The sequence below is a fragment of the Salmo salar genome, chromosome ssa07, assembly GCF_905237065.1.
Source record: "Salmo salar chromosome ssa07, Ssal_v3.1, whole genome shotgun sequence".
Taxonomy (NCBI): Eukaryota; Metazoa; Chordata; class Actinopteri; order Salmoniformes; family Salmonidae; genus Salmo; species Salmo salar.
The window spans coordinates 7,811,576-7,834,929 of NC_059448.1; the positions used below are offsets into that span (position 1 = coordinate 7,811,576).

The 23,354-nt window shown below is 47.8% G+C and overlaps 1 protein-coding gene across 2 annotated transcripts in view; it reads right to left on the reverse strand.

Moving 5' to 3' along the window:
- Positions 1 to 4,171: 4,171 nt before the first annotated feature.
- Positions 4,172 to 23,354, reverse strand: part of lrch4 (leucine-rich repeats and calponin homology (CH) domain containing 4) — a 48,927-nt gene continuing 29,744 nt past the window's right edge. Inside the window, exons 3-17 of one of the 2 annotated variants that reach the window (XM_014206464.2) lie at positions 23,219 to 23,348; positions 21,311 to 21,416; positions 17,989 to 18,235; positions 16,201 to 16,297; positions 15,895 to 16,009; positions 14,312 to 14,418; positions 14,143 to 14,198; positions 12,540 to 12,692; positions 12,071 to 12,142; positions 11,653 to 11,707; positions 9,554 to 9,614; positions 9,244 to 9,437; positions 8,749 to 8,886; positions 8,469 to 8,546; positions 4,172 to 4,536 (exon numbers count right to left, since the gene is read on the reverse strand). In XM_014206464.2, the coding sequence (XP_014061939.1) occupies positions 4,369 to 4,536; positions 8,469 to 8,546; positions 8,749 to 8,886; positions 9,244 to 9,437; positions 9,554 to 9,614; positions 11,653 to 11,707; positions 12,071 to 12,142; positions 12,540 to 12,692; positions 14,143 to 14,198; positions 14,312 to 14,418; positions 15,895 to 16,009; positions 16,201 to 16,297; positions 17,989 to 18,235; positions 21,311 to 21,416; positions 23,219 to 23,348 (1,777 nt within the window). In that variant the 3' untranslated portion in view covers positions 4,172 to 4,368. Of the gene's footprint in view, positions 4,537 to 5,573; positions 8,200 to 8,468; positions 8,547 to 8,748; positions 8,887 to 9,243; positions 9,438 to 9,553; positions 9,615 to 11,652; positions 11,708 to 12,070; positions 12,143 to 12,539; positions 12,693 to 14,142; positions 14,199 to 14,311; positions 14,419 to 15,894; positions 16,010 to 16,200; positions 16,298 to 17,988; positions 18,236 to 21,310; positions 21,417 to 23,218; positions 23,349 to 23,354 lie in introns of those variants that run through there. The other variant, XM_014206463.2, reaches the window with a different exon arrangement.

Here is a 23,354-nt window from a genome sequence, read left to right on the forward strand (position 1 = left end):
CCAGGACGGTATGGACTTACCCAGTGTTGCCCAAAGAGTTTGTTTGACACTGTTCAAGAGTCTTGTGGAGTCTTGCAGGAGATTTAGGTAAACTACAGCATTGGAACGTTTGTTTGCAATTTTAGACACAGCATTGTACAATTTAATTGTGACTGTTTCGAAGTTCATGTTTTGAAAAGCTAATAATCCACTTTGCCAAATGTACACGAGTAAAATAGTTTATTGAACAATACAGCTGTTTAAATATCTCAGAGGATTTCTGTTCATGTATTCAGTAAAGATTCAGCCTAATGAAACTGAAGAAGCACTAATGATATCTTGTGCGACCTCGTATTTGTCCCCTATCTGAACCACAACACCTTGTTCCATCTTTAATAACCTTTTCAAAAGGATAATGGCACCAGACAAGATACTGCAAGTTAAACTCATCACAAGTCTTGGTGCTCCAAAAACCTGCAATAAATCTTATATCCCTATCCTAAATCTGTATTAATATCAGTATGGCGTAGTTTCCTAACACAAATGAGGTTGGACCGCAGTACCGTTTCCATGAAGCTTGAGTGCTGGCACGGGGGTTCATTCACGGCTTCAATTACAGCCGATAAATGTCAGCGAGACACTCCACTCTCCGACACGGCGCTTACGAGCAACAAGCCGGCTCTCGTGGGGGCTTCCGCCCGGGACGTGAGAGGAATAGACAGGCTCTTATCTCTGTCTCTCTCAACAGAGTGGGGACTGAGAGACACAGAGACATAGAGAGACAGAGACAGAGAATGTGTGCACGCTACGTACATGGTGTCTTATATAAGGGATGTGATAAGCCTGCAGACCAGTACCGCCATCGGGAGTGCGACGGAGCAATTACTGCTGATTGTTAATTAGTCTCCACTGGTAATTGGTTCATGATTCAAGCGGCAGATGATTAATTAAAGGGGAACATTACTCCGTCCCTCCTCCTCTGACATTTTCTGAGAACAGCAGGTTTACCCCCCACAACATTTTCTGGGAACAGTAGGTTTACCCCCCTCCCCCTCGACATGTTCTGAGAACAGCAGGTTTACCCCCCCTCCCCCTCGACATGTTCTGAGAACAGTAGGTTTACCCCCCTCCCCCTCGACATGTTCTGAGAACAGCAGGTTTACCCCCCCTCCCCCTCGACATGTTCTGAGAACAGCAGGTTTACCCCCCCTCCCCCTTGACATGTTCTGAGAACAGTAGGTTTACCCCCCTCCCCCCTCGACATGTTCTGAGAACAGTAGGTTTACCCCCCCTCCCCCTCGACATGTTCTGAGAACAGCAGGTTTACCCCCCTCCCCCTCGACATGTTCTGAGAACAGCAGGTTTACCCCCCCTCCCCCCTCGACATGTTCTGAGAACAGCAGGTTTACCCCCCCTCCCCCTCGACATGTTCTGAGAACAGCAGGTTTACCCCCCTCCCCCTCGACATGTTCTGAGAACAGCAGGTTTACCCCCCCTCCCCCCTCGACATGTTCTGAGAACAGGTTTACCCCCCCTCCCCCTCGACATGTTCTGAGAACAGCAGGTTTACCCCCCTCCCCCTCGACATGTTCTGAGAACAGCAGGTTTACCCCCCCTCCCCCTCGACATGTTCTGAGAACAGCAGGTTTACCCCCCCTCCCCATGTTCTGAGAACAGTAGGTTTACCCCCCCTCCCCCTCGACATGTTCTGAGAACAGTAGGTTTACCCCCCCTCCCCCTCGACATGTTCTGAGAACAGCAGGTTTACCCCCCCCTCCCCCTCGACATGTTCTGAGAACAGCAGGTTTACCCCCCCCTCCCCCTCGACATGTTCTGAGAACAGCAGGTTTACCCCCCCTCCCCCTCGACATGTTCTGAGAACAGCAGGTTTACCCCCCCTCCCCCTCGACATGTTCTGAGAACAGCAGGTTTACCCCCCCCTCCCCCCTCGACATGTTCTGAGAACAGCAGGTTTACCCCCCTCCCCCCTCGACATGTTCTGAGAACAGCAGGTTTACCCCCCTCCCCCTCGACATGTTCTGAGAACAGCAGGTTTACCCCCCCTCCCCCTCGACATGTTCTGAGAACAGCAGGTTTAACCCCCCCTCCCCCTCGACATGTTCTGAGAACAGCAGGTTTAACCCCCCCTCCCCCTCGACATGTTCTGAGAACAGTAGGTTTACCCCCCCTCCCCATCGACATGTTCTGAGAACAGCAGGTTTACCCCCCCTCCCCCTCGACATGTTCTGAGAACAGCAGGTTTACCCCCCTCCCCCTCGACATGTTCTGAGAACAGTAGGTTTACCCCCCTCCCCCTCGACATGTTCTGAGAACAGCAGGTTTACCCCCCTCCCCCTCGACATGTTCTGAGAACAGCAGTTTTACCCCCCCCTCCCCCTCGACATGTTCTGAGAACAGCAGGTTTACCCCCCCCCTCGACATGTTCTGAGAACAGCAGGTTTACCCCCCTCCCCCTCGACATGTTCTGAGAACAGCAGGTTTACCCCCCCTCCCCCTCGACATGTTCTGAGAACAGCAGGTTTACCCCCCTCCCCCTCGACATGTTCTGAGAACAGCAGGTTTACCCCCCTCCCCCTCGACATGTTCTGAGAACAGCAGGTTTACCCCCCTCCCCCTCGACATGTTCTGAGAACAGCAGGTTTACCCCCCCTCCCCCCTCGACATGTTCTGAGAACAGCAGGTTTACCCCCCCTCCCCCTCGACATGTTCTGAGAACAGCAGGTTTACCCCCCCTCCCCCTCGACATGTTCTGAGAACAGCAGGTTTACCCCCCCTCCCCCCTCGACATGTTCTGAGAACAGCAGGTTTACCCCCCCTCCCCCTCGACATGTTCTGAGAACAGCAGGTTTACCCCCCCTCCCCCTCGACATGTTCTGAGAACAGTAGGTTTACCCCCCCTCCCCCTCGACATGTTCTGAGAACAGCAGGTTTACCCCCCCTCCCCATGTTCTGAGAACAGCAGGTTTACCCCCCTCCCCCTCGACATGTTCTGAGAACAGCAGGTTTACCCCCCCTCCCCCTCGACATGTTCTGAGAACAGCAGGTTTAACCCCCCCTCCCCCTCGACATGTTCTGAGAACAGCAGGTTTACCCCCCCCTCCCCCTCGACATGTTCTGAGAACAGCAGGTTTACCCCCCCTCCCCCCTCGACATGTTCTGAGAACAGCAGGTTTACCCCCCCTCCCCCTCGACATGTTCTGAGAACAGCAGGTTTACCCCCCTCCCCCCTCGACATGTTCTGAGAACAGCAGGTTTACCCCCCCTCCCCCTCGACATGTTCTGAGAACAGTAGGTTTACCCCCCCTCCCCCCTCGACATGTTCTGAGAACAGCAGGTTTTCCCCCCCTCCCCATGTTCTGAGAACAGCAGGTTTACCCCCCTCCCCCTCGACATGTTCTGAGAACAGCAGGTTTACCCCCCCTCCCCCTCGACATGTTCTGAGAACAGCAGGTTTAACCCCCCTCCCCCTCGACATGTTCTGAGAACAGCAGGTTTACCCCCCCTCCCCATGTTCTGAGAAAAGCAGGTTTACCCCCCTCCCCCTCGACATTTTCTGAGAACAGCAGGTTTAACCCCCCCCTCGACATGTTCTGAGAACAGCAGGTTTACCCCCCCCTCCCCCTCGACATGTTCTGAGAACAGCAGGTTTAACCCCCCCTCCCCCTCGACATGTTCTGAGAACAGCAGGTTTACCCCCCCTCCCCCTCGACATGTTCTGAGAACAGCAGGTTTACCCCCCCCTCCCCCCTCGACATGTTCTGAGAACAGCAGGTTTACCCCCCCCTCCCCCTCGACATGTTCTGAGAACAGCAGGTTTACCCCCCCTCCCCCTCGACATGTTCTGAGAACAGCAGGTTTACCCCCCCTCGACATGTTCTGAGAACAGCAGGTTTACCCCCCCCGACATGTTCTGAGAACAGCAGGTTTACCCCCCCACGACATTTTCTGAGAACAGCAGGTTTACCCCCCCTCGACATGTTCTGAGAACAGCAGGTTTACCCCCCCCCGACATATTCTGAGAACAGCAGGTTTACCCCCCCCACGACATTTTCTGAGAACAGCAGGTTTGATGGTGATGTTGCTACAATTATCACCTGAGGTCTGTGTTGAAATGGGGCCCTGTAGACAAATACAGTAACACATATACAAAACCTAAAGAAATACAACCATGGACAGTTTCCTGAGATTTTATTCTTCAAATGTGACAGTGTAGTTGAGTCTTATGGGGAAGTTGTACCATTCTCTGTATGCTACCTCTTAAAATGCAGCTGTTTAGACCGCAAAACGGACATGGGCAAAGAATGAAAGAAAACACACACTACAGACTCCCATACAGCAGACTGCATTATATTTTGTTTGTAATGATAACTACTGGGTGCTGGTAAGATTCTGAGCAGGCAGTTGTTGGGGCAGCCCGGTTGGGGCAGCGGCGCGGCGGGGTCCTGACACCGGGAGGTCCAGCAGGGCTTGGGCGGTCTGGGCGACCCGCGACAGACCCTCACCGTCCAGGATCAGCTGGCAGGGACACAGGGTGTCCTGGGGTGGGAAGAGGGAGAGAAGTCACACACACTGTACATGATCATGTACATCTGATACAACCAACCTAATGACTTGTTAACCTGTAGTCAAAACAACCATTACGGTCACACAATCAGTTACTTAAGGAGCAAAAACACACAGACGTCCACCATTCAACTTCAATACTTGTACACTCATGTACCACATCCACTGCATGCTCAAACAAGGACCACACTACATCAAGTACCCATTTCTTTATCCACCATGGAGCGGAGACCATAGGGGAAGAAAAAGGTACAAATTGGGCTTTTAAAAAGTATTTTCTTGAATTCTCCCGTCCTCTCATCTTTCGCAAATCATCAGTGGAAAACCTAGAGGACATTCACTTCCCGCTCAACTTTCAAAAGAGGTGAGGGCTCTTTCTCAAATCGATCTTGCCTTGATTCCTCAACTCTTCAAATCGTATTGGAGGTAAAAGGTTCAAAGTCCAATGCATTTTGAGAAGGAGAGGAATCGAGGAGAGATGAATTGAAAGAGCCCGAGAACGCAGGGGAGTTAGAGAGCAAATGGAATTCATTGGATAATATCTCAGTCAGTGGGTGGAGCTTGTGACCAGTGACACTTGAGCATCAAATAAAAGCCAATTCATGTAGGGAGGTTCGGTGGAGGGGACTAAACACAGGTTGCAACCCAAGGTACCTGGTCCGATCTAATCAAGGAAAACTAAATTAGTGGAGGGTTCGAGAGGAGAGGACAAGGAAGAGGAAAGACCTGAGAGCCCTGTAAATGTATCCACCTCTACTAACCCCAGTCCAAACATGCAGCGAGGGTGCAATCATTACCTCTGTTCTGTGAGCTGCTGCACAAACGTACCTTCTCCACTTAGAGGGCAGCACACAAATGACAGTAGTAAACCTGGTATCCACAGGGCAGAGCAGAGTTTGAAGCGCATGGCAGAATGCACAAAAGCTTGACAGTAGGAATACAAGTTACAAAACAAAAAACATTTTAGCAGCAAAAAAGCCGACAACTTCAAAAGCAGAGATGACACTGGAAATGGTTAAATTCCTTATTTAATAATTTCATTACAGAGGAGAAAAACTATAGATTTTATATAAACTCATTTAAATACATAGGTATGATATAAATATTACAAAATACAACAGTATTTCTGTTCAGTTAACATTTTAAAGAATAGAATTCATTTCTAAACCAGTGAATAATGGTGGTGGTTCCACCTTTTTTTAGTTTATTTTTATAAAAAAAACTCATTTTGGTTGAAATATTTAAATCGCAAATGCAATTCCAACAACGACTGACTGTGGTTATGCGCCAAAAATGATGTAACAGACAAAAGAGAGGAAATGGGTAATTTCTACATATCCCTTCGGGACACGGGAGTAGAAGGATGACGAGTTGGAACCACCTAGCCTCGACCACCAAAATGGCCGCTCTTCTTGCCTACTTCATGCAAGGTGACTAAGCTCTATCAATATGCACACATCACCGTCCTATGAAAAAGTCCTGATTACAGTATTAGGATGACACCTCGGAGTAAGAGACACACCTCAAATACAAGGTGAAATGTTGCCTTCTATTTACATTGTGTGTGTGTGTGTGTAAAATGTATTACACCTCAGTATTTTTGACAATGGTGTCTTTTTGTAGGCACTAACTCAAAGCCTATGGGGGAAAACGGAAATGGCGTTAACACACAGGTCTTGTTCTATGAGAGAACCTTCATCGGTTAACGTCGCTTTGTGAATTTTGATTTATGTAGTAAAAACTCAGATAAACGCTTCATAATATCAGTTAGTTGACATGACTTTTCTCTCATAACCTTACGTGTTAACCCCCATTTCCTTCCCCATTCATTTGGACCATTGAAAAGGCTAAACGAACCAGACCACAAGCTGGCGAGCTCTATTAGCTTGGATATCAGAGTTTTCACAGAGCACTCGGTAAGCTATGACTTAGCCTTACGCTGGAGAAAGCGGAGGCCTCAACAATGCACAAAAAAAACATAGCTTCCCAAGAGTACCCACAGCAACATTGTACACAATAGGGCTGATGGGAAATGTAGTGCCTAAACTGTAAGAGCAGATCACATGACAGTTCAGACTTAAGTTAATTATCTGACTGATACGAGCTAACCATCATCTTTATCTAAATGTTTATTCGTGCGAGCTTTGGAGAAGTGGTCCCATTGAACGGCTAAGACCAGTAATCTGACTCAATCAGGAAGCAAATTAAACCAATTGATTTCAGTTAGCTTTTATCTATGAGGCCAATGCTCTTTCCCAAAGCACTGCAACAGACAGAAAAAAAGAAAAAAAACACTAAACAAATCTTTAAAAAATATAAATAAGACAAAAAAAATAATTTAATTAGTTGTTTACATTTTTACAAACATGAAGCACGTTAAGCCGGTGACCAAACAAACAGCAACAGCAAAAAGTAGTTACCATAAATCATTAGAAGCTTGGAAATGTTTCTGTACCATCAGTTTTTAGACATAAAAGCATTGGGGATAGCAGTCGGTGTAATGTAGTGTGTAGCAACACAGCTCCCTGGTGGCCACAGTCAGACACGGCAGGCAGAAACCAGTGGAAGGTGTTGGTTAGTGAGCACTCTTACTGGCACTCAGTTACAACAGGCACGAATGGATTGGTCTCATTTCCCCAAAATGGCTTCCACGAGAATATGTCTTAATCCTTTCAACAAAATGTTGGAGTCTAGGTCACAAAATGTCCTCTTATTTGATAAACGTGGTCCTTTCCTGTTTTCTAATCGCCTCAAGGGTTACAACGGGTGTTCCCAATTCTCTGAGTACAGGGGTTTTCCCCTCACTGGAGACAGGACAGCGTGAGACAGAGACATCGTCAGACAGAGACATGCAGTGCATCAGAGGGATAAAGGCAGTCATGTAGGGAAGCCCTTTAAAAATATAAATGTGAGTGTTTCTGTATTACAACTGTAATGGTTTAACTAAAATGTCTTTCTCTGCTAATCATTCACATAGGTTGTCATGTTTCGAAGGGCCCTTTTATCTAAAAGGTATTTCAGACGACATAAATCTGGGCCAGAGCCAATCTCTCAACTTTAAAGGACATGAATTCAGTGGTTATTTTGTGAATCACATGGTTCCATGTTGTACGTACACACAGTGTGCTCTGCTGAGGCTGTGTGTGTACTGTCACGTTCTGTACATTTTGACAGCAGCTGTTAACGTTGGATGGGGCAGCTGACAGTCCATCCTGTGTTGTGAGGCCTGCCTCTCACCCTGCATACCTCATGCCAGGACAGCTGCGCGCGCGCGTGCGTGCGTTTGTGTGTTTTTAGGGAATTCATGGTGGATTATTTAAGTCCGGGTTGTCTGTGGATGTTCGCATTAGGTGGTCAAATTCACATCGGTCCAAGTGCTCGCTCTCACACACACACACACACACACACTACAGTGTAGAACAGAGTCCTCAGTATCTATGATACCAGATGGTAGTACAGTGTGTACAGCAGGATCATGACCAGGCTGTAGAAGATCAAGAAGCCCTCTGAGAGCAGTGAGGAGCAGGGGTTGTAGGGGGTGTCCCTCTCCACCTCACATTTCACCAGGGCCTCCACACAGCGCAGCACAGCAGGCAGCTTACACAGATACACGTCAGACAACACACACACCTCCGTCTGATAGAGAGAAATGAATGGAAGATGGCAGATAACAGAGAGAAATGAATGGAAGATGGCAGATAACAGAGAGACAAAGGCAAACATAATTAGCTTCAAGCACAGAAGGACAATGCAACAGGTAGCTAACAAAAACAGTTTGTAAAGCATAACTGGATCATCTCAGAGCTGAGAAAAAGACTAACATACGTGACCAAGGGGACAACATGACATGTGATGAAGCATAGAAAGAACAAAAGGAGGAAATAAAGGGAGGAAAGAGTCCTTACCTCCGGGACCCCCAGCCTACGGCAGGCAGAGATGAAGTTCTCCACGTTGAGACGACACTTGGCCGTGCTCAGCTTGGGCTGAAGGGACAGAGAGACCGAACATCAGGCAGAGTCAACTACACAGACTCACAGTCACAGACAGTGTTAACACAGTCTCACAGACAGACACATCATCAAAACAAATACCATATTGTTCACTTTTTGATCAAATCAAGTCCCGGTCTATTTATTTATCCTAAACTGAGTAGAATTTTACAGTACATGTCTGGAATTGGCTTACCACTGCTGGGGAGGGAATGTGGATGATGGACACAGCGCGAGGCCGCACGTGATTGGCCAGCTGGCAGAGGACCGTTCCATTGGACAACGCCTCACCTAGATCCTCTGGCAGGACGGTCTTTAACCTCGACTCCAGAGTCTGACAGAGATGGACAGGGCAGAGAGAAATACAGAGATGGAGGGTGAGAGAAAGAGATAGATACAGAGAGATGGAGATAAATAAATAAATACAACCTATATTTATTTTCCCTTTTGTACTTTAACTATTTGCACATCATTACAACACGGTATATAGACATATGATATTTGATATGTCTTTATTCTTTTGGAACTTTTGTGAGTGTAATGTTTACTGTTCATGTTTTAATCCATTTCACTTGCTTTGGCAATGTTAACATATATGTTTCCCATGCCATAAAAAGCCCCTTAAATTGATAGAGTATAAGTGGAGAGGCATTAAAGAGACAGAAGAGATAAGGTAGGAGGTAAACCGTACCTTGCGTAGCTGTACTACATCTGGTCTCAACACGGAGCGAGACTCAGAGCGGCCTGCCTCTACCAGACTCTGTGTGGAGCCTGAGATGGAGAACTGACTCTTGACGCTGCAGCGGGATGAGGTGCGGAACAGGAAACTGTTGGGTTTCTGACTCAGGCCTGGAGGGGATGACGTCTTGGGAGACGACGGAACGTCTGATAAACACACACACACACACACACACACACACACACACACGTTGTGTTAACTAACATCGGTGTTGTCTGTACTAGCAGATAGGAGATGGCAGGTGAACTGTATTGGTGTGTACCTGATCGGCTAACAGAGCGCTGAACCGGTGACGTATGAGACAGTGACATCTGATCTGCACTCTGTTGAAGGGGAAGTGAGGCAATTACATGATTAACATCAGGTGTGGATTATACAGCCTGGGTGCCAGTCAGACATGATTAACATCAGGTGTGGATTATACAGCCTGGGTGCCAGTCAGACATGATTAACATCAGGTGTGGATTATACAGCCTGGGTGCCAGTCAGACATGATTAACATCAGGTGTGGATTATACAGCCTGGGTGCCAGTCAGACATGATTAACATCAGGTGTGGATTATACAGCCTGGGTGCCAGTCAGACATGATTAACATCAGGTGTGGATTATACAGCCTGGGTGCCAGTCAGACATGATTAACATCAGGTGTGGATTAAACAGCCTGGGTGACAGTCTGTTTGTGCTATCATGCACCCCGTCACATGTTTGGCTTGAAAATGACAGCAAATGAGTTGGGCAAGAGCACAAACAGACCCGGGGCCGGGCTACAGGAGGAGGAGCCGACGGCCCGGGACCGGGCTACAGGAGGAGGAGCCGACGGCCCGGGACCGGGCTACAGGAGGAGACAACAGATCTGGGACCGGACTATAGGAGGAGACAACAGATCTGGGACCGGACTATAGGAGGAGACAACAGATCTGGGACCAGACTATAGGAGGAGACAACAGATCTGGGACCAGACTATAGGAGGAGACAACAGATCTGGGACCGGACTATAGGAGGAGACAACAGATCTGGGACCAGACTATAGGAGGAGACAACAGATCTGGGACCAGACTATAGGAGGAGACAACAGATCTGGGACCGGACTATAGGAGGAGACAACAGATCTGGGACCGGACTATAGGAGGAGACAACAGATCTGGGACCGGACTATAGGAGGAGACAACAGATCTGGGACCAGACTATAGGAGGAGACAACAGATCTGGGACCAGACTATAGGAGGAGACAACAGATCTGGGACCAGACTATAGGAGGAGACAACAGATCTGGGACCAGACTATAGGAGGAGACAACAGATCTGGGACCAGACTATAGGAGGAGACAACAGATCTGGGACCGGACTATAGGAGGAGACAACAGATCTGGGACCAGACTATAGGAGGAGACAACAGATCTGGGACCGGACTATAGGAGGAGACAACAGATCTGGGACCGGACTATAGGAGGAGACAACAGATCTGGGACCGGACTATAGGAGGAGACAACAGATCTGGGACCGGACTATAGGAGGAGACAACAGATCTGGGACCGGACTATAGGAGGAGACAACAGATCTGGGACCAGACTATAGGAGGAGACAACAGATCTGGGACCAGACTATAGGAGGAGACAACAGATCTGGGACCGGACTATAGGAGGAGACAACAGATCTGGGACCAGACTATAGGAGGAGACAACAGATCTGGGACCAGACTATAGGAGGAGACAACAGATCTGGGACCAGACTATAGGAGGAGACAACAGATCTGGGACCAGACTATAGGAGGAGACAACAGATCTGGGACCAGACTATAGGAGGAGACAACAGATCTGGGACCAGACTATAGGAGGAGACAACAGATCTGGGACCAGACTATAGGAGGAGACAACAGATCTGGGACCGGACTATAGGAGGAGACAACAGATCTGGGACCGGACTATAGGAGGAGACAACAGATCTGGGACCGGACTATAGGAGGAGACAACAGATCTGGGACCAGACTATAGGAGGAGACAACAGATCTGGGACCGGACTATAGGAGGAGACAACAGATCTGGGACCAGACTATAGGAGGAGACAACAGATCTGGGACCGGACTATAGGAGGAGACAACAGATCTGGGACCAGACTATAGGAGGAGACAACAGATCTGGGACCAGACTATAGGAGGAGACAACAGATCTGGGACCGGACTATAGGAGGAGACAACAGATCTGGGACCAGACTATAGGAGGAGACAACAGATCTGGGACCAGACTATGAATTATACTGCTGATACTAAATAGTAACACAACACCCATCAAGACAAAAATAAAGTAAAAAAATATATATATTACAAGAGAGATGAAAGTATAAAGAGTTGGCTGAAAGACTGACCGCACATCGTTGCCTGAGCCCGTTCTGGGTGTGGATGTTCTCTGGTGAGCTACCACTAGGGGGAGACAGAGCACATTCAGAAAGAAAATACCACAAATCAGGCACTGTGCACACGCATCTGCTGCTAATAAACATAACAGGAGCTTTGACTAAAGAAAGACGCCTGCGCTTAGACAGGCAGACCCATTCTGATCTTTTACCAACTAATTGGTCTTTTGACCAATCAGATCAGCTCTGAAAAATATCTGATGTGATTGGTGCAAAGACCAACTGCTGGAAGAAAAAATCAGAATTGGGCTGCCTGACTAAATGCAGCCTAAATGAACATTTCACACGTCGCATGCTTCAATTCAGGCAGGAAAAGTGTTCTCTCACTCCCTGGACTAGCTTGGTTCATGTAAGATTTAAGGTCTCTTACCTCGAGCTACTTCCTGTCTGTGACAGCGTCGCCACATGACTTCCTGTTTTGGCCGTTGTAATCTTCAGTAAACTGGAAGGAGATGTTTAGAAATCAGATATGAAATGGAAAGGTGGTTGTTTCCATATAAAGTTGTCTACAACTGTTCGACGTTTGAAATATTCACACCATAAGTCCATCACCACACACAATTTGACTAGCAGCTGGTTCTTAATAGATTAGTTGTTACAATGACCTTAAAAAAAATCTAAACTTTAATTGGGGTGGGATCTTACTTGTTATATTTTGTTGTACCAACTCTGTTGATTATCCTGTTAACATTTTTTAAATAAAGACACTTTGATTATAGCTTTTTAAAGTATATGGTTTGTGTCCAGCCTTAACAGCCAGCTTCCATTGTAGAAAGGATCCCTCCCCACCCGTTGTCTCTGACCCGCCTGCTGCTACTGGGTCCTCTCTCCCTCCTCACCCGTTGTCTCTGGCCGTGTGGTCTCTCTGCTGATGGATTCTCTCCCTCTCCTGCCAGATGAGCAGGGTACCTGGTCTCCTCCTCTCCTCCAGGGTGGGACTGGAGGGGGACGGGTGCGACAGCCCCCCTCCTACCTCCACACTGACAGTAGACCTGGGGGGAAGAGAGAGAGACAGAGAAGGATATGGAGAAAGAGGGTGAGCGTATAAAAAGCACAGTGAAAGAGGGGTGGAAGGTAGCAAAAAGTCAAAATATAAAAAGGGATTGTTGACTGAACAAACACCAAATACTGTGATGTCATATCGTTACTCATCAACATAGCATCCTATTCAGGTGAAAGCTGGCCAGCGGTTAGCTGTTGGTTGTAGTAGCTTGATGTCACATAAGTGTCAATGGCCTTTTCCTCACTGTCCCAGGACTCCACCCCATAGCCAGCGTTTCCCCAAACTCGCACCAAAGGTCGCCCGTTTAGTTTCTCTTCCCTAAGACTACTCAGCTGATTCAGATCATCAACTCATCATCAAGCTTTGATTGAGTCAGCTGTGTAGATCTAGGGGCAAAAAAACAGAACGTGCACCACTTGCTGTCTCCCAGGACAGAGTTTGGGAAACCCTGCCATAACCCTTCAATCCACTGCCTGAACCTCTGCAGCCAACCCAACAACCAGAGATGGGCATGAACACGTTATATTGAGATATAGAGGTGTTAACTAACACATTGCAACTTCTTGATTGTATTTCATTTTAAAAAATATATAAAATGTACTCGAATGGAGGTCAAAACCTGATCTATAACCAAAGATTACAAAATAAAATTATACTGTAAAACAATTAGATTTATTTCAAAACTCTTGACAAAATGTTAAAATATGTAATATTGAGATAGAGAGGGGTTAACTAATACATTGCAACTTCTTTATTTAAGATGTCAAAAATGTAACAAAAAAATTATATATAAAATGGCAAATATTTGATGGCAAGTGCTTCCGATTGGCTGGGGAGGGGAAGGGGCGGGAAGGGGAAGGGGCTGGGGGGGGGGGATTTTCCTCTGGTTGGGTCAGTCAGTGGTGTTAGTAATGGGAACCGCACTCTGTTGACTTTTCCCAGCTCCTCAAACACTCCCTGAGAGAGGCTGACCTTGTAAAACAAGGCAGGGGGAGAGTGTGATCAAAAGACTATCCTTTTCAATCTGAAAACACTGACGGGCGGTTGCTGTGTATGAGACTGTGTACACATAGCCAGCCAGTCAAAACTGCTGAATCCGCAGTGAAACTGTTGCAGGAACACAGTCGAATATGGCAACGACACACACAAACATCACGATCACACACCCTTGTGGTTACACGGCTGAGAGTGATGTATCCTTGTGCAGTATCAATGGTCGTGTGTGTGTGTGTGTGTGTGTGAGACACAGGAGGCTGGTGAGGGGAGGACAGCTCATAACAAAAGTCCGCAGCGGAGTAAATGGAATGGCATCAAACACCTGGAAACCTTGGATTTGATGTTGCTGATATCATTCCACTGAATCCACTCACTACCATGAGCCTGTCCTCCCCAATTAAGGTGCCACCAACCTCCTGTGTGTGTGTGTGTGTGTGTCTCACCTGCTTCTAGAAGAGTCTTGTGTTTGGGGTGGTGGTGAGGATTCCTCTGTGTTCTCCTGAGAACACCACCATGTCATTGTTAGATACACATCTGCTCTTCATAAGATGTTTATAAAAACACATAAAAAAGAATAAACTTTATAAGCATTCATAAAGGTGTCCTCCTAACCTGCGGGGGCGCTGTGAGGGGGGGAGTGGGACGATTCGTCCTGCAGTCTTCTTTCTCCTCGGTGACGCTGCGGTCTATGAAATCCACCTGCTTGGCCTCCCCATTCACTGTGAAAACCAAGAAAAGAGAGAGGAAAGAGGAGGAGTGGGGAGAGATATTACAGAATGTCTGAGGATATGACCAAGATTTAGAAGAACAAAGCGCCGTCTGTCTCTATTCCTGTTTTGTTACAATAAGCATGTCCCTTTCCTCAGTGAGTGTGCTTATGGGGAGGCAGGTAGCCTAGTGGTTAGAGCGTTGGGTCAGTAACCATCAGGTAGCCTAGTGGTTAGAGCGTTGGGCCAGTAACCAGCAGGTAGTCTAGTGGTTAGAGCGTTGGGTCAGTAACCATCAGGTAGCCTAGTGGTTAGAGCGTTGGGTCAGTAACCATCAGGTAGCCTAGTGGTTAGAGCGTTGGGTCAGTAACCATCAGGTAGCCTAGTGGTTAGAGCGTTGGGTCAGTAACCAGCAGGTAAGCCTAGTGGTTAGAGCGTTGGGTCAGTAACCATCAGGTAAGCCTAGTGGTTAGAGCGTTGGGTCAGTAACCATCAGGTAGCCTAGTGGTTAGAGCGTTGGGCCAGTAACCAGCAGGTAGCCTAGTGGTTAGAGCGTTGGGCCAGTAACCAGCAGGTAGCCTAGTGGTTAGAGCGTTGGGCCAGTAACCAGCAGGTAGCCTAGTGGTTAGAGCGTTGGGCCAGTAACCAGCAGGTAGCCTAGTGGTTAGAGCGTTGGGCCAGTAACCAGCAGGTAGCCTAGTGGTTAGAGCGTTGGGCCAGTAACCAGCAGGTAGCCTAGTGGTTAGAGCGTTGGGCCAGTAACCAGCAGGTAGCCTAGTGGTTAGAGCGTTGGGCCAGTAACCAGCAGGTAGTCTAGTGGTTAGAGCGTTGGGCCAGTAACCATCAGGTAGCCTAGTGGTTAGAGCGTTGGGCCAGTAACCAGCAGGTAGTCTAGTGGTTAGAGTGTTGGGCCAGTAACCAGCAGGTAGCCTAGTGGTTAAAGCGTTGGGCCAGTAACCAGCAGGTAGCCTAGTGGTTAGAGCGTTGGGGCAGTAACCAGCAGGTAGCCTAGTGGTTAGAGCGTTGGGCCAGTAACCAGCAGGTAGCCTAGTGGTTAGAGCGTTGGGCCAGTAACCAGCAGGTAGCCTAGTGGTTAGAGTGTTGGGCCAGTAACCAGCAGGTAGCCTAGTGGTTAGAGCGTTGGGCCAGTAATGCTGTGAATCTTGATTAGAGGACATGAACCACTAGATAGCATCACAAGGAGACCAGTCAGAAATAAAACCCATTGATTCTCCAGTGACTGTATTTTAGCCCATTTTCCCCCTCAGACACAGATTTTAAATGGAGAATCTCCATTGAGAACGCTTTGCAGTCCAGGAGTAATAGCTAAATCGGTCTCAGAAGATGGACCGTAATGTCTAATGGTTGTAAGGGGTTAGTGCTTGGCCGTAATAAAAGCCTGTATCTCTGCCCGGACCAGGGTGTGTGACTAACTGATGTTATAATGTGTGATAGTTTAAAGGGGGTGTGTTGGAGTCCACTACTCACCCGTGTCTGGGGTCTCTGTGAGGGAAGAGTCGTCCTCCACCTCTTCCTCCAGGTTCCTCTGGTCTCTGGTGAGCTCAGCAATACGCAGGGAGCGCTCTGAGAAGTCATCTGCAGACTGGAGACACAGATAGGGAAGGAGAAAGTGGGACAAGCAGGTCTGACACATTTGACGTTTTGTAAGGTTTAAGACATCTGTAGAAAAACGTCTAATTGATTTAAGGCCAATCATTACGACAGATAGTAGTACCACTGTTCTTCACGCAAGGTAGACACACACACAACAAATTAACCGTTAGATTGTCTCACCTCGTTCCCAGACCATCTCTTGCTGCCGCTGTCCACACTGTTGAAGCCAGAGTCCAAACCTCCATACTGAACTGAGAACAGCTCATGGTCCGACAGACTGTCGGGAGACATGAAAACCATACACACACCTACATCAGTATTCAGCACACACTCCACACACTGGTGATGCGTGGGTTGACTCAAAACCTGCAATCCCCGTGGTTATATCCGTGGGTGGCGTGCGGTTTGAATAAAAAAAACAGAACAATGCATTAAAAAAAATCCATAAATGAATAACACTTGTGAAATTCATATCTACAGTATACAGTGAGTTTTTTCCTTCCGTTATCTGTATCTGACATTGCAGTGTAAGAGTAAGCTTTAGGGCTGCCTGAAACCTGGCACAGTGCTGCAAGCGAAAGACAAAGTAGGCGATTACAGACTCATAACTGGACAACGAGTACTTAGGATTCCCAAACTTTGTTATTTTCGAAGCTGATTTTATTATTTTTATTCAATGTTTTATTTAATTCATATGCAGGTATAAAGGCTATTAGCCACCACAGGCAGTCGGCCTACAAGAGATCTATTCATTGTTTTGCATCGTTTTTTTGGTTTCAGCAATAAGCCTTTTCTAATGAATAGGTCTAGATGCTCTAGAAAAACATAATTGTTTAATACATTATTCAAGGGTAGTAGCGTAATTGTACAGTGTATTTTTATAAAAGCATACGCAAGGTGTCAGTTCAGGTTTATTGTTTGACATTTTTTGTTCAGAAAAACATTAAGCTACGGTTCACAATAGGCATAAATACTCAATAAAATATTGAAGCAAAATGTCATTGTTCAGTAAATGTTCAAGAGGAAAAGGGAACTGTGTGGTACTATCGGTGAGGGTCAGGCTAATATTATTTTGTATATTGACTCAGCGGCTGTACAGGCCGGTAGGCCTCGGTAGCCAGCGGCTGTACAGGCCCTTACTGATCTGTTATTATTCATTGACCTATTTTTTCTCCATGTGATTCCTCTGCTATCTCCCTCCCTCCTGTCATCATGTAATTAACTGTTACATTAAAAAGGTACCAAAGTAAAGATTATTAGATCAACTCTATATCTTCTCTTCCCTCTCCTCTCCCTCTATTAAACCATGTAGGTCTCAGGGCTCTCCCCCTCTCCCCTCCTCCCTTGCTCACCAGCTAGTGAACCCTGTAGGTGTCAGGGCTCTCTCCCTCCCCCTCTCCCTCCCCTCTCTCACCAGCTAGTGAACCCTGTAGGTCTCAGGGCTCCCCCCTCTCCCTCCCCTCTCTCACCAGCTAGTGAACCCTGTAGGTCTCAGGACTCTCTCCCTCCCCCTCTCCTTGCTCACCAGCTAGTGAAGCCTGTAGGTCTCAGGACTCTCTCCCTCCCCCTCTCCTCTCTCACCAGCTAGTGAAGCCTGTAGGTCTCAGGGCTCTCTCCCTCCCCCTCTCCCTCCCCTCTCTCACCAGCTAGTGAACCCTGTAGGTCTCAGGACTCTCTCCCTCCCCCTCTCCTTGCTCACCAGCTAGTGAAGCCTGTAGGTCTCAGGACTCTCTCCCTCCCCCTCTCCTTGCTCACCAGCTAGTGAAGCCTGTAGGTCTCAGGACTCTCTCCCTCCCCCTCTCCTCAGCTAGTGAAGCCTGTAGGTCTCAGGACTCTCTCCCTCCCCCTCTCCTCTCTCACCAGCTAGTGAAGCCTGTAGGTCTCAGGGCTCTCTCCCTCCCCCTCTCCTTGCTCACCAGCTAGTGAACCCTGTAGGTCTCAGGGCTCTCTCCCTCCTCCCTCTCTCACCAGCTAGTGAAGCCTGTAGGTCTCAGGGCTCTCTCCAGCTCCTCCTGGCTCCTCTTGCAGGCCACAATGTTGAGGAACTTGAAGATGTGGTACTTCCCCTTTGAGCAGATCTGGGCAGGCGGTTGCTGCAGGGGGTTGTTGTCCAAGACTATGGTCTGGAGTTGGTGCAGGTGACGGTAGCACACGGGCACGTGGGAGATGTGGTTACAGGAGACGTCTAACCGGACCAGGGGCAACTCGGACAACTCTGAGCGGTAGAGAGAGAGACAGAGAGACAGAGAGACAGAGAGACAGAGAGACAGAGAGACAGAGAGACAGAGAGACAGAGAGAGAGAGACAGAGAGACAGAGAGACAGAGAGAGAGAGAGAGAGCGAGAGAGAGAGATGGGTGGTGGGTTTAAGTTTAGTATCAAGATGATATCTAATCATTATGGAAATGACTATCATGGGAAATAATAAAATGTACTTTTGTCACTATCAATTCAATGTTTTAATAGCCTTGAGGGGGAGGGGGGCTTTTATTTAAAAACTATGATTTTATTCAATTCAAATAAAGGCCTGAATGATCTTTTGTCAAACCGTGTTGACTCAAATGGAGTTGCTACAGTGGTTGTAACCCATGTTATATTGTTTTGAGAAGCTGGAGAAGAGCTCAGGACAGGATTAGTGTGTGGAGGGGTGCTATGAGGCCAGAGCTATACTGGTAAAGTACAGATCATACGGTCACAAGCAGCTGGCTTGTTTCGCTGGGGGATTTCACTGCTGTTTGTTTACAAGTACTGTATGGTTTTGTTTAGGGTAAAATGATCTGGCAATGGTACTTAGACCTATATCTCTGAAGTAGTCTGGTCTGTTTGACAACAGGGTCAGAGAAGAGACATTAGGGTTAGTAGAGTGTCAACCTCTGGGTTAGAAACAGTTGGACTTTAGCCTAATTTATACACTATACACAAAAAAGTATGTGGACACGCCTTTAAAATGAGTGGATTCGGCTATTTCAGCCCCACCCGTTGCTGACAGGTGTATAAAAATCGAGCACATCGCCATGCAATCTCCATAGACAAACATTGGCAGTAGAATGGCCTTACTGAAGAGCTCAGTGACTTTCAACGTGGCACCGTCACAGGATGCCACCTTTCCAACAAGTCAGCTGGTCAAATTTCTGCCCTGCTAGAGCTGCCCCGGTCAACTGTAAGTGCTGTTATTGTGAAGTGGAAATGTCTTGGAGCAACAACGGCTCAACCGCGAAGTGGTAGGCCACACAAGTTCACAGAACAGGACCGCCGAGTGCTGAAGCACGTAAAAATTGTCTGTCCTCGGTTGCAACATTCAGTACGGAGGTTCCAAACTGCCTCTGGAAGCAACATCAGCACGAGAACTGTTCGTCGGGAGATTCATGAAATGGGTTTCCATGGCGCTACAGCATACAATGACATTCTAGACTTTGTGGCAACAGTTTGGAGAAGGCCCTTTCCTGTTTCAGCATGACAATGCCACCGTGCACAAAGCGAGATCGGTTTGGAAGAACTTGACTGGCCTGCACAGAGCCCTGACTTCAACCCCATCTAACGACTTTGGGATGAATTAAAACGCGAGCCAGGCCGAAATCGCCAAACATCAGTGCCCGACCTTACTAATACTCGTGACTGAATGGAAGCAAGTCACTGCAGCAATGTTCAGAAGAGTGGAGGCTGTTATAGCAGCAATGTTCAGAAGAGTGGAGGCTGTTATAGCAGCAAAGGGGGGGGACCAACTCCATATTAATGCCCATGATTTTAGAATGAGATGTTTGACGAGCAGGTGTCCACATACATTTTGGTCATGTAGTGTATCATGTGTAGTTCTTGCGTTACGTACTGCACATCTCTAAACAAAACAGCACCATAATCACCATTTTGCACGGTTGTGTAGCCATAATATGCAGATGTGTACAGCCCCACAATTCCACAAGTAAATAGATCACTGTTTTGCTTTTGGGTTCCTGCATTGCGTAGTACGGTATAAATGAGACTTTATATAGGGAAGAACGGATGACAGTCTCATGGGGGCATTACAGACAGGTCCAGGATCTAGTGCTAGGGTCAATAACAAGATTAAGTACCAAAGTAGCTTAGTGGTATAGAGGGATAAAGCTATAGAGGGCAGGGACACGTTGACACACAGAGTCGGGTAACAACCCCTAGTGTGGCCGAGGGTAAACTGCAGCCAAATTGGTTTTAGAAATAAAAAGATTGTATATTATCCCAAAATTATAATCTAACGTTTTTGATAAATTTAATTAGAAAAATGACATTTTATAGAGTAAATGTATTATTGGTTTCTTTTCATTTTGACAAGAGATGAATGTGTAATGAATTGAAGGTTATTTGTTGATGTAGAGATTGTAAAGGGATAATCCACTAAATCCTATGCTTAATAAATGTTAAAACACTAATATGTGAAGACATTTTTTGTGAACAAGGTCGGTAGCGACACGCTAAAACTGTTGTGGAGATCTTCTGCTGCTCAAATCAACTAGAAAACCCACAATGCAATGTTCTCCCTCTGGGCTAGCTGGCTAGCTAGCTACACACAATAATACCAAAGTGAATATCAGCATGTGAAGTAGCTAGTTAGCGGTAAAAAAAATAATTAAAAAAAATAATTTAAAAAAAATAAAATAAAAATCGCCTAAACAAACTGCCCTATCCATTTAGGAATCTCTCACAGAGTTCGACTTTCAGTTCACCTTTGCCCAGAGCGATGCAGAGTACGTTGCTATGACAACAACAGCCCTTTCCCACACTCACACAGGGCGCATTGCGAGATATTACTTAATAATTATGTACACTGTTTAGATTGAGCACGTCTAACCTAAATAAACATTTTGTCATGACGATAGAAAAAAACAGATGTATGTGTTCTAGACAGGTACGGCCATACCATCTATTGGCTGATGTGGTGATCTGGCCTGGAGGCAACCGTTTTAAAAGCTTTATGAAATGTGATCGTGTATTACCCCTCCTCTCCAGTGACGAGAACCATGTGGCTATGACGCGTTCCTTCAGGATTTCACTGACGGACCACTTAGAAGTTAAATCACAGCGGGGAGAATTGTTATTTTACCCACTGACAGACGATCGGCTTCTCACCAAATTGATACGAGTTATGATTTTTTTATTTCTGGGGGGTGGACTATCCCTTTAAGATTGTGTCATTCGATTTGGGGTGGGATCGCGAGACATTTTTGAGAAAAACACAGACCTGCTGGAAAAAGTTTGAATACCACTGGTATATTAATTGAAAGTAGGGGTCAAAGGTCAGGTGTGTGTGTGTCTCTCACCCTCTGGCAGCGTGGTGAGCTGGTTCCGCCTCAAGTTGAGGTCTCTCAGACACTCCAGCTGACCTAGCTCCACAGGCAAACACTGCAGGCCATTACAACTCACATCCTACAGGACAGAGGAAAACCAATTCATCAAAAGTTACTAACAGCAACCCAGGCCATGGCTATACCCCAAAGACTATGCAAGAAAGAAGGTCAAGAGAAAGAACGTGAGAGAGAGAAGGTAAAGAGAGAGAAAAGGGGCGATAGGACAGAGGGGAGATGCAGTACGTTAGAAATGGGGGGGGGGGACGGACGGACAGGACTGTGAGCCAGCCAGTGAGGGTAGAGAGTGGAAAGATGGACAGCCAGGACAGCGAGAGACAGCTAGGACAGAGGGAGAGAGGAAGACAGGAAGACAGACAGGAATTGTAAGATGAAGAGTGAGAGAGACAGGACTGTGAGCCAGCCAGAGAGGGTAGAGAGCAGAAAGATGGACAGCCAGGACAGCGAGAGAGAGGAAGACAGACAGGACTGTGAGCCAGCCAGTGAGGGTAAAGAGAGGAAAGATAGATGGCAGGACAGACAGAAGAGAGGAACAGATAGAGAACGTAAAGTAAACATGACCAGAGTAACAGACTGCAAGAGAGATAACTAGAGCAGAGAGAGAGAGAGACAGTGACAGATACCTAGAGAAAACAGAGATCAGACAGCCCTGTGCAGTGGGTAACCTGGGGAAGTGGGTAACCTGGAGAAGTGGGTAACCTGGAGAAGTGGGTAACCTGAGGCAGTGGGGAAGTGGGTAACCTGGAGAAGTGGGTAACCTGGAGAAGTGGGTAACCTGGAGAAGTGGGTAACCTGGAGAAGTGGGTCAGTGGGTAACCTGGAGAAGTGGGTAACCTGGAGAAGTGGGTAACCTGGAGAAGTGGGTCAGTGGGTAACCTGGAGAAGTGGGTAACCTGGAGAAGTGGGTAACCTGGAGAAGTGGGTCAGTGGGTAACCTGGAGAAGTGGGTAACCTGAGGCAGTGGGTCAGTGGGTAACCTGAGGCAGTGGGTCAGTGGGTAACCTGGAGAAGTGGGTAACCTGGAGAAGTGGGTCAGTGGGTAACCTGGAGAAGTGGGTAACCTGGAGAAGTGGGTCAGTGGGTAACCTGGAGAAGTGGGTAACCTGGAGAAGTGGGTCAGTGGGTAACCTGAGGCAGTGGGTCAGTGGGTAACCTGGAGAAGTGGGTAACCTGAGGCAGTGGGTCAGTGGGTAACCTGGAGAAGTGGGTAACCTGGAGAAGTGGGTCAGTGGGTAACCTGAGGCAGTGGGTCAGTGGGTAACCTGGAGAAGTGGGTAACCTGAGGCAGTGGGTCAGTGGGTAACCTGAGGCAGTGGGTCAGTGGGTAACCTGGAGAAGTGGGTAACCTGAGGCAGTGGGTCAGTGGGTAACCTGGAGAAGTGGGTAACCTGAGGCAGTGGGTCAGTGGGTAACCTGAGGCAGTGGGTCAGTGGGTAACCTGGAGAAGTGGGTAACCTGAGGCAGTGGGTCAGTGGGTAACCTGAGGCAGTGGGTCAGTGGGTAACCTGAGGCAGTGGGTAACCTGAGGCAGTGGGTCAGTGGGTAACCTGAGTCAGTGGGTAACCTGAGGCAGGGGGTCAGTGGGTGACCTGAGGCAGGGGGTAACCTGAGGCAGTGGGTAACCTGAGGCAGTGGGTCAGGGGGTAACCTGAGGCAGGGGGTCAGTGGGTAACCTGAGGCAGTGGGTAACCTGAGGCAGTGGGTCAGGGGGTAACCTGAGGCAGTGGGTAACCTGAGGCAGTGGGTCAGGGGGTAACCTGAGGCAGTGGGTAACCTGAGGCAGTGGGTAACCTGAGGCAGTGGGTAACCTGAGGCAGTGGGTCAGTGGGTAACCTGAGGCAGGGGGTGTGTATTACTACGTACCAGCTGTCGGAGGTGTGTGAGGGTATGTATGGAGGTGGGCAGGGCCGACAGCTTGTTGTTGCTGACGATCAGGACTCTCAGGAGGGGGAGCTGACACATCGAGGGGGGCAGGCTGGAGAGGAGGTTACGGCTGCAA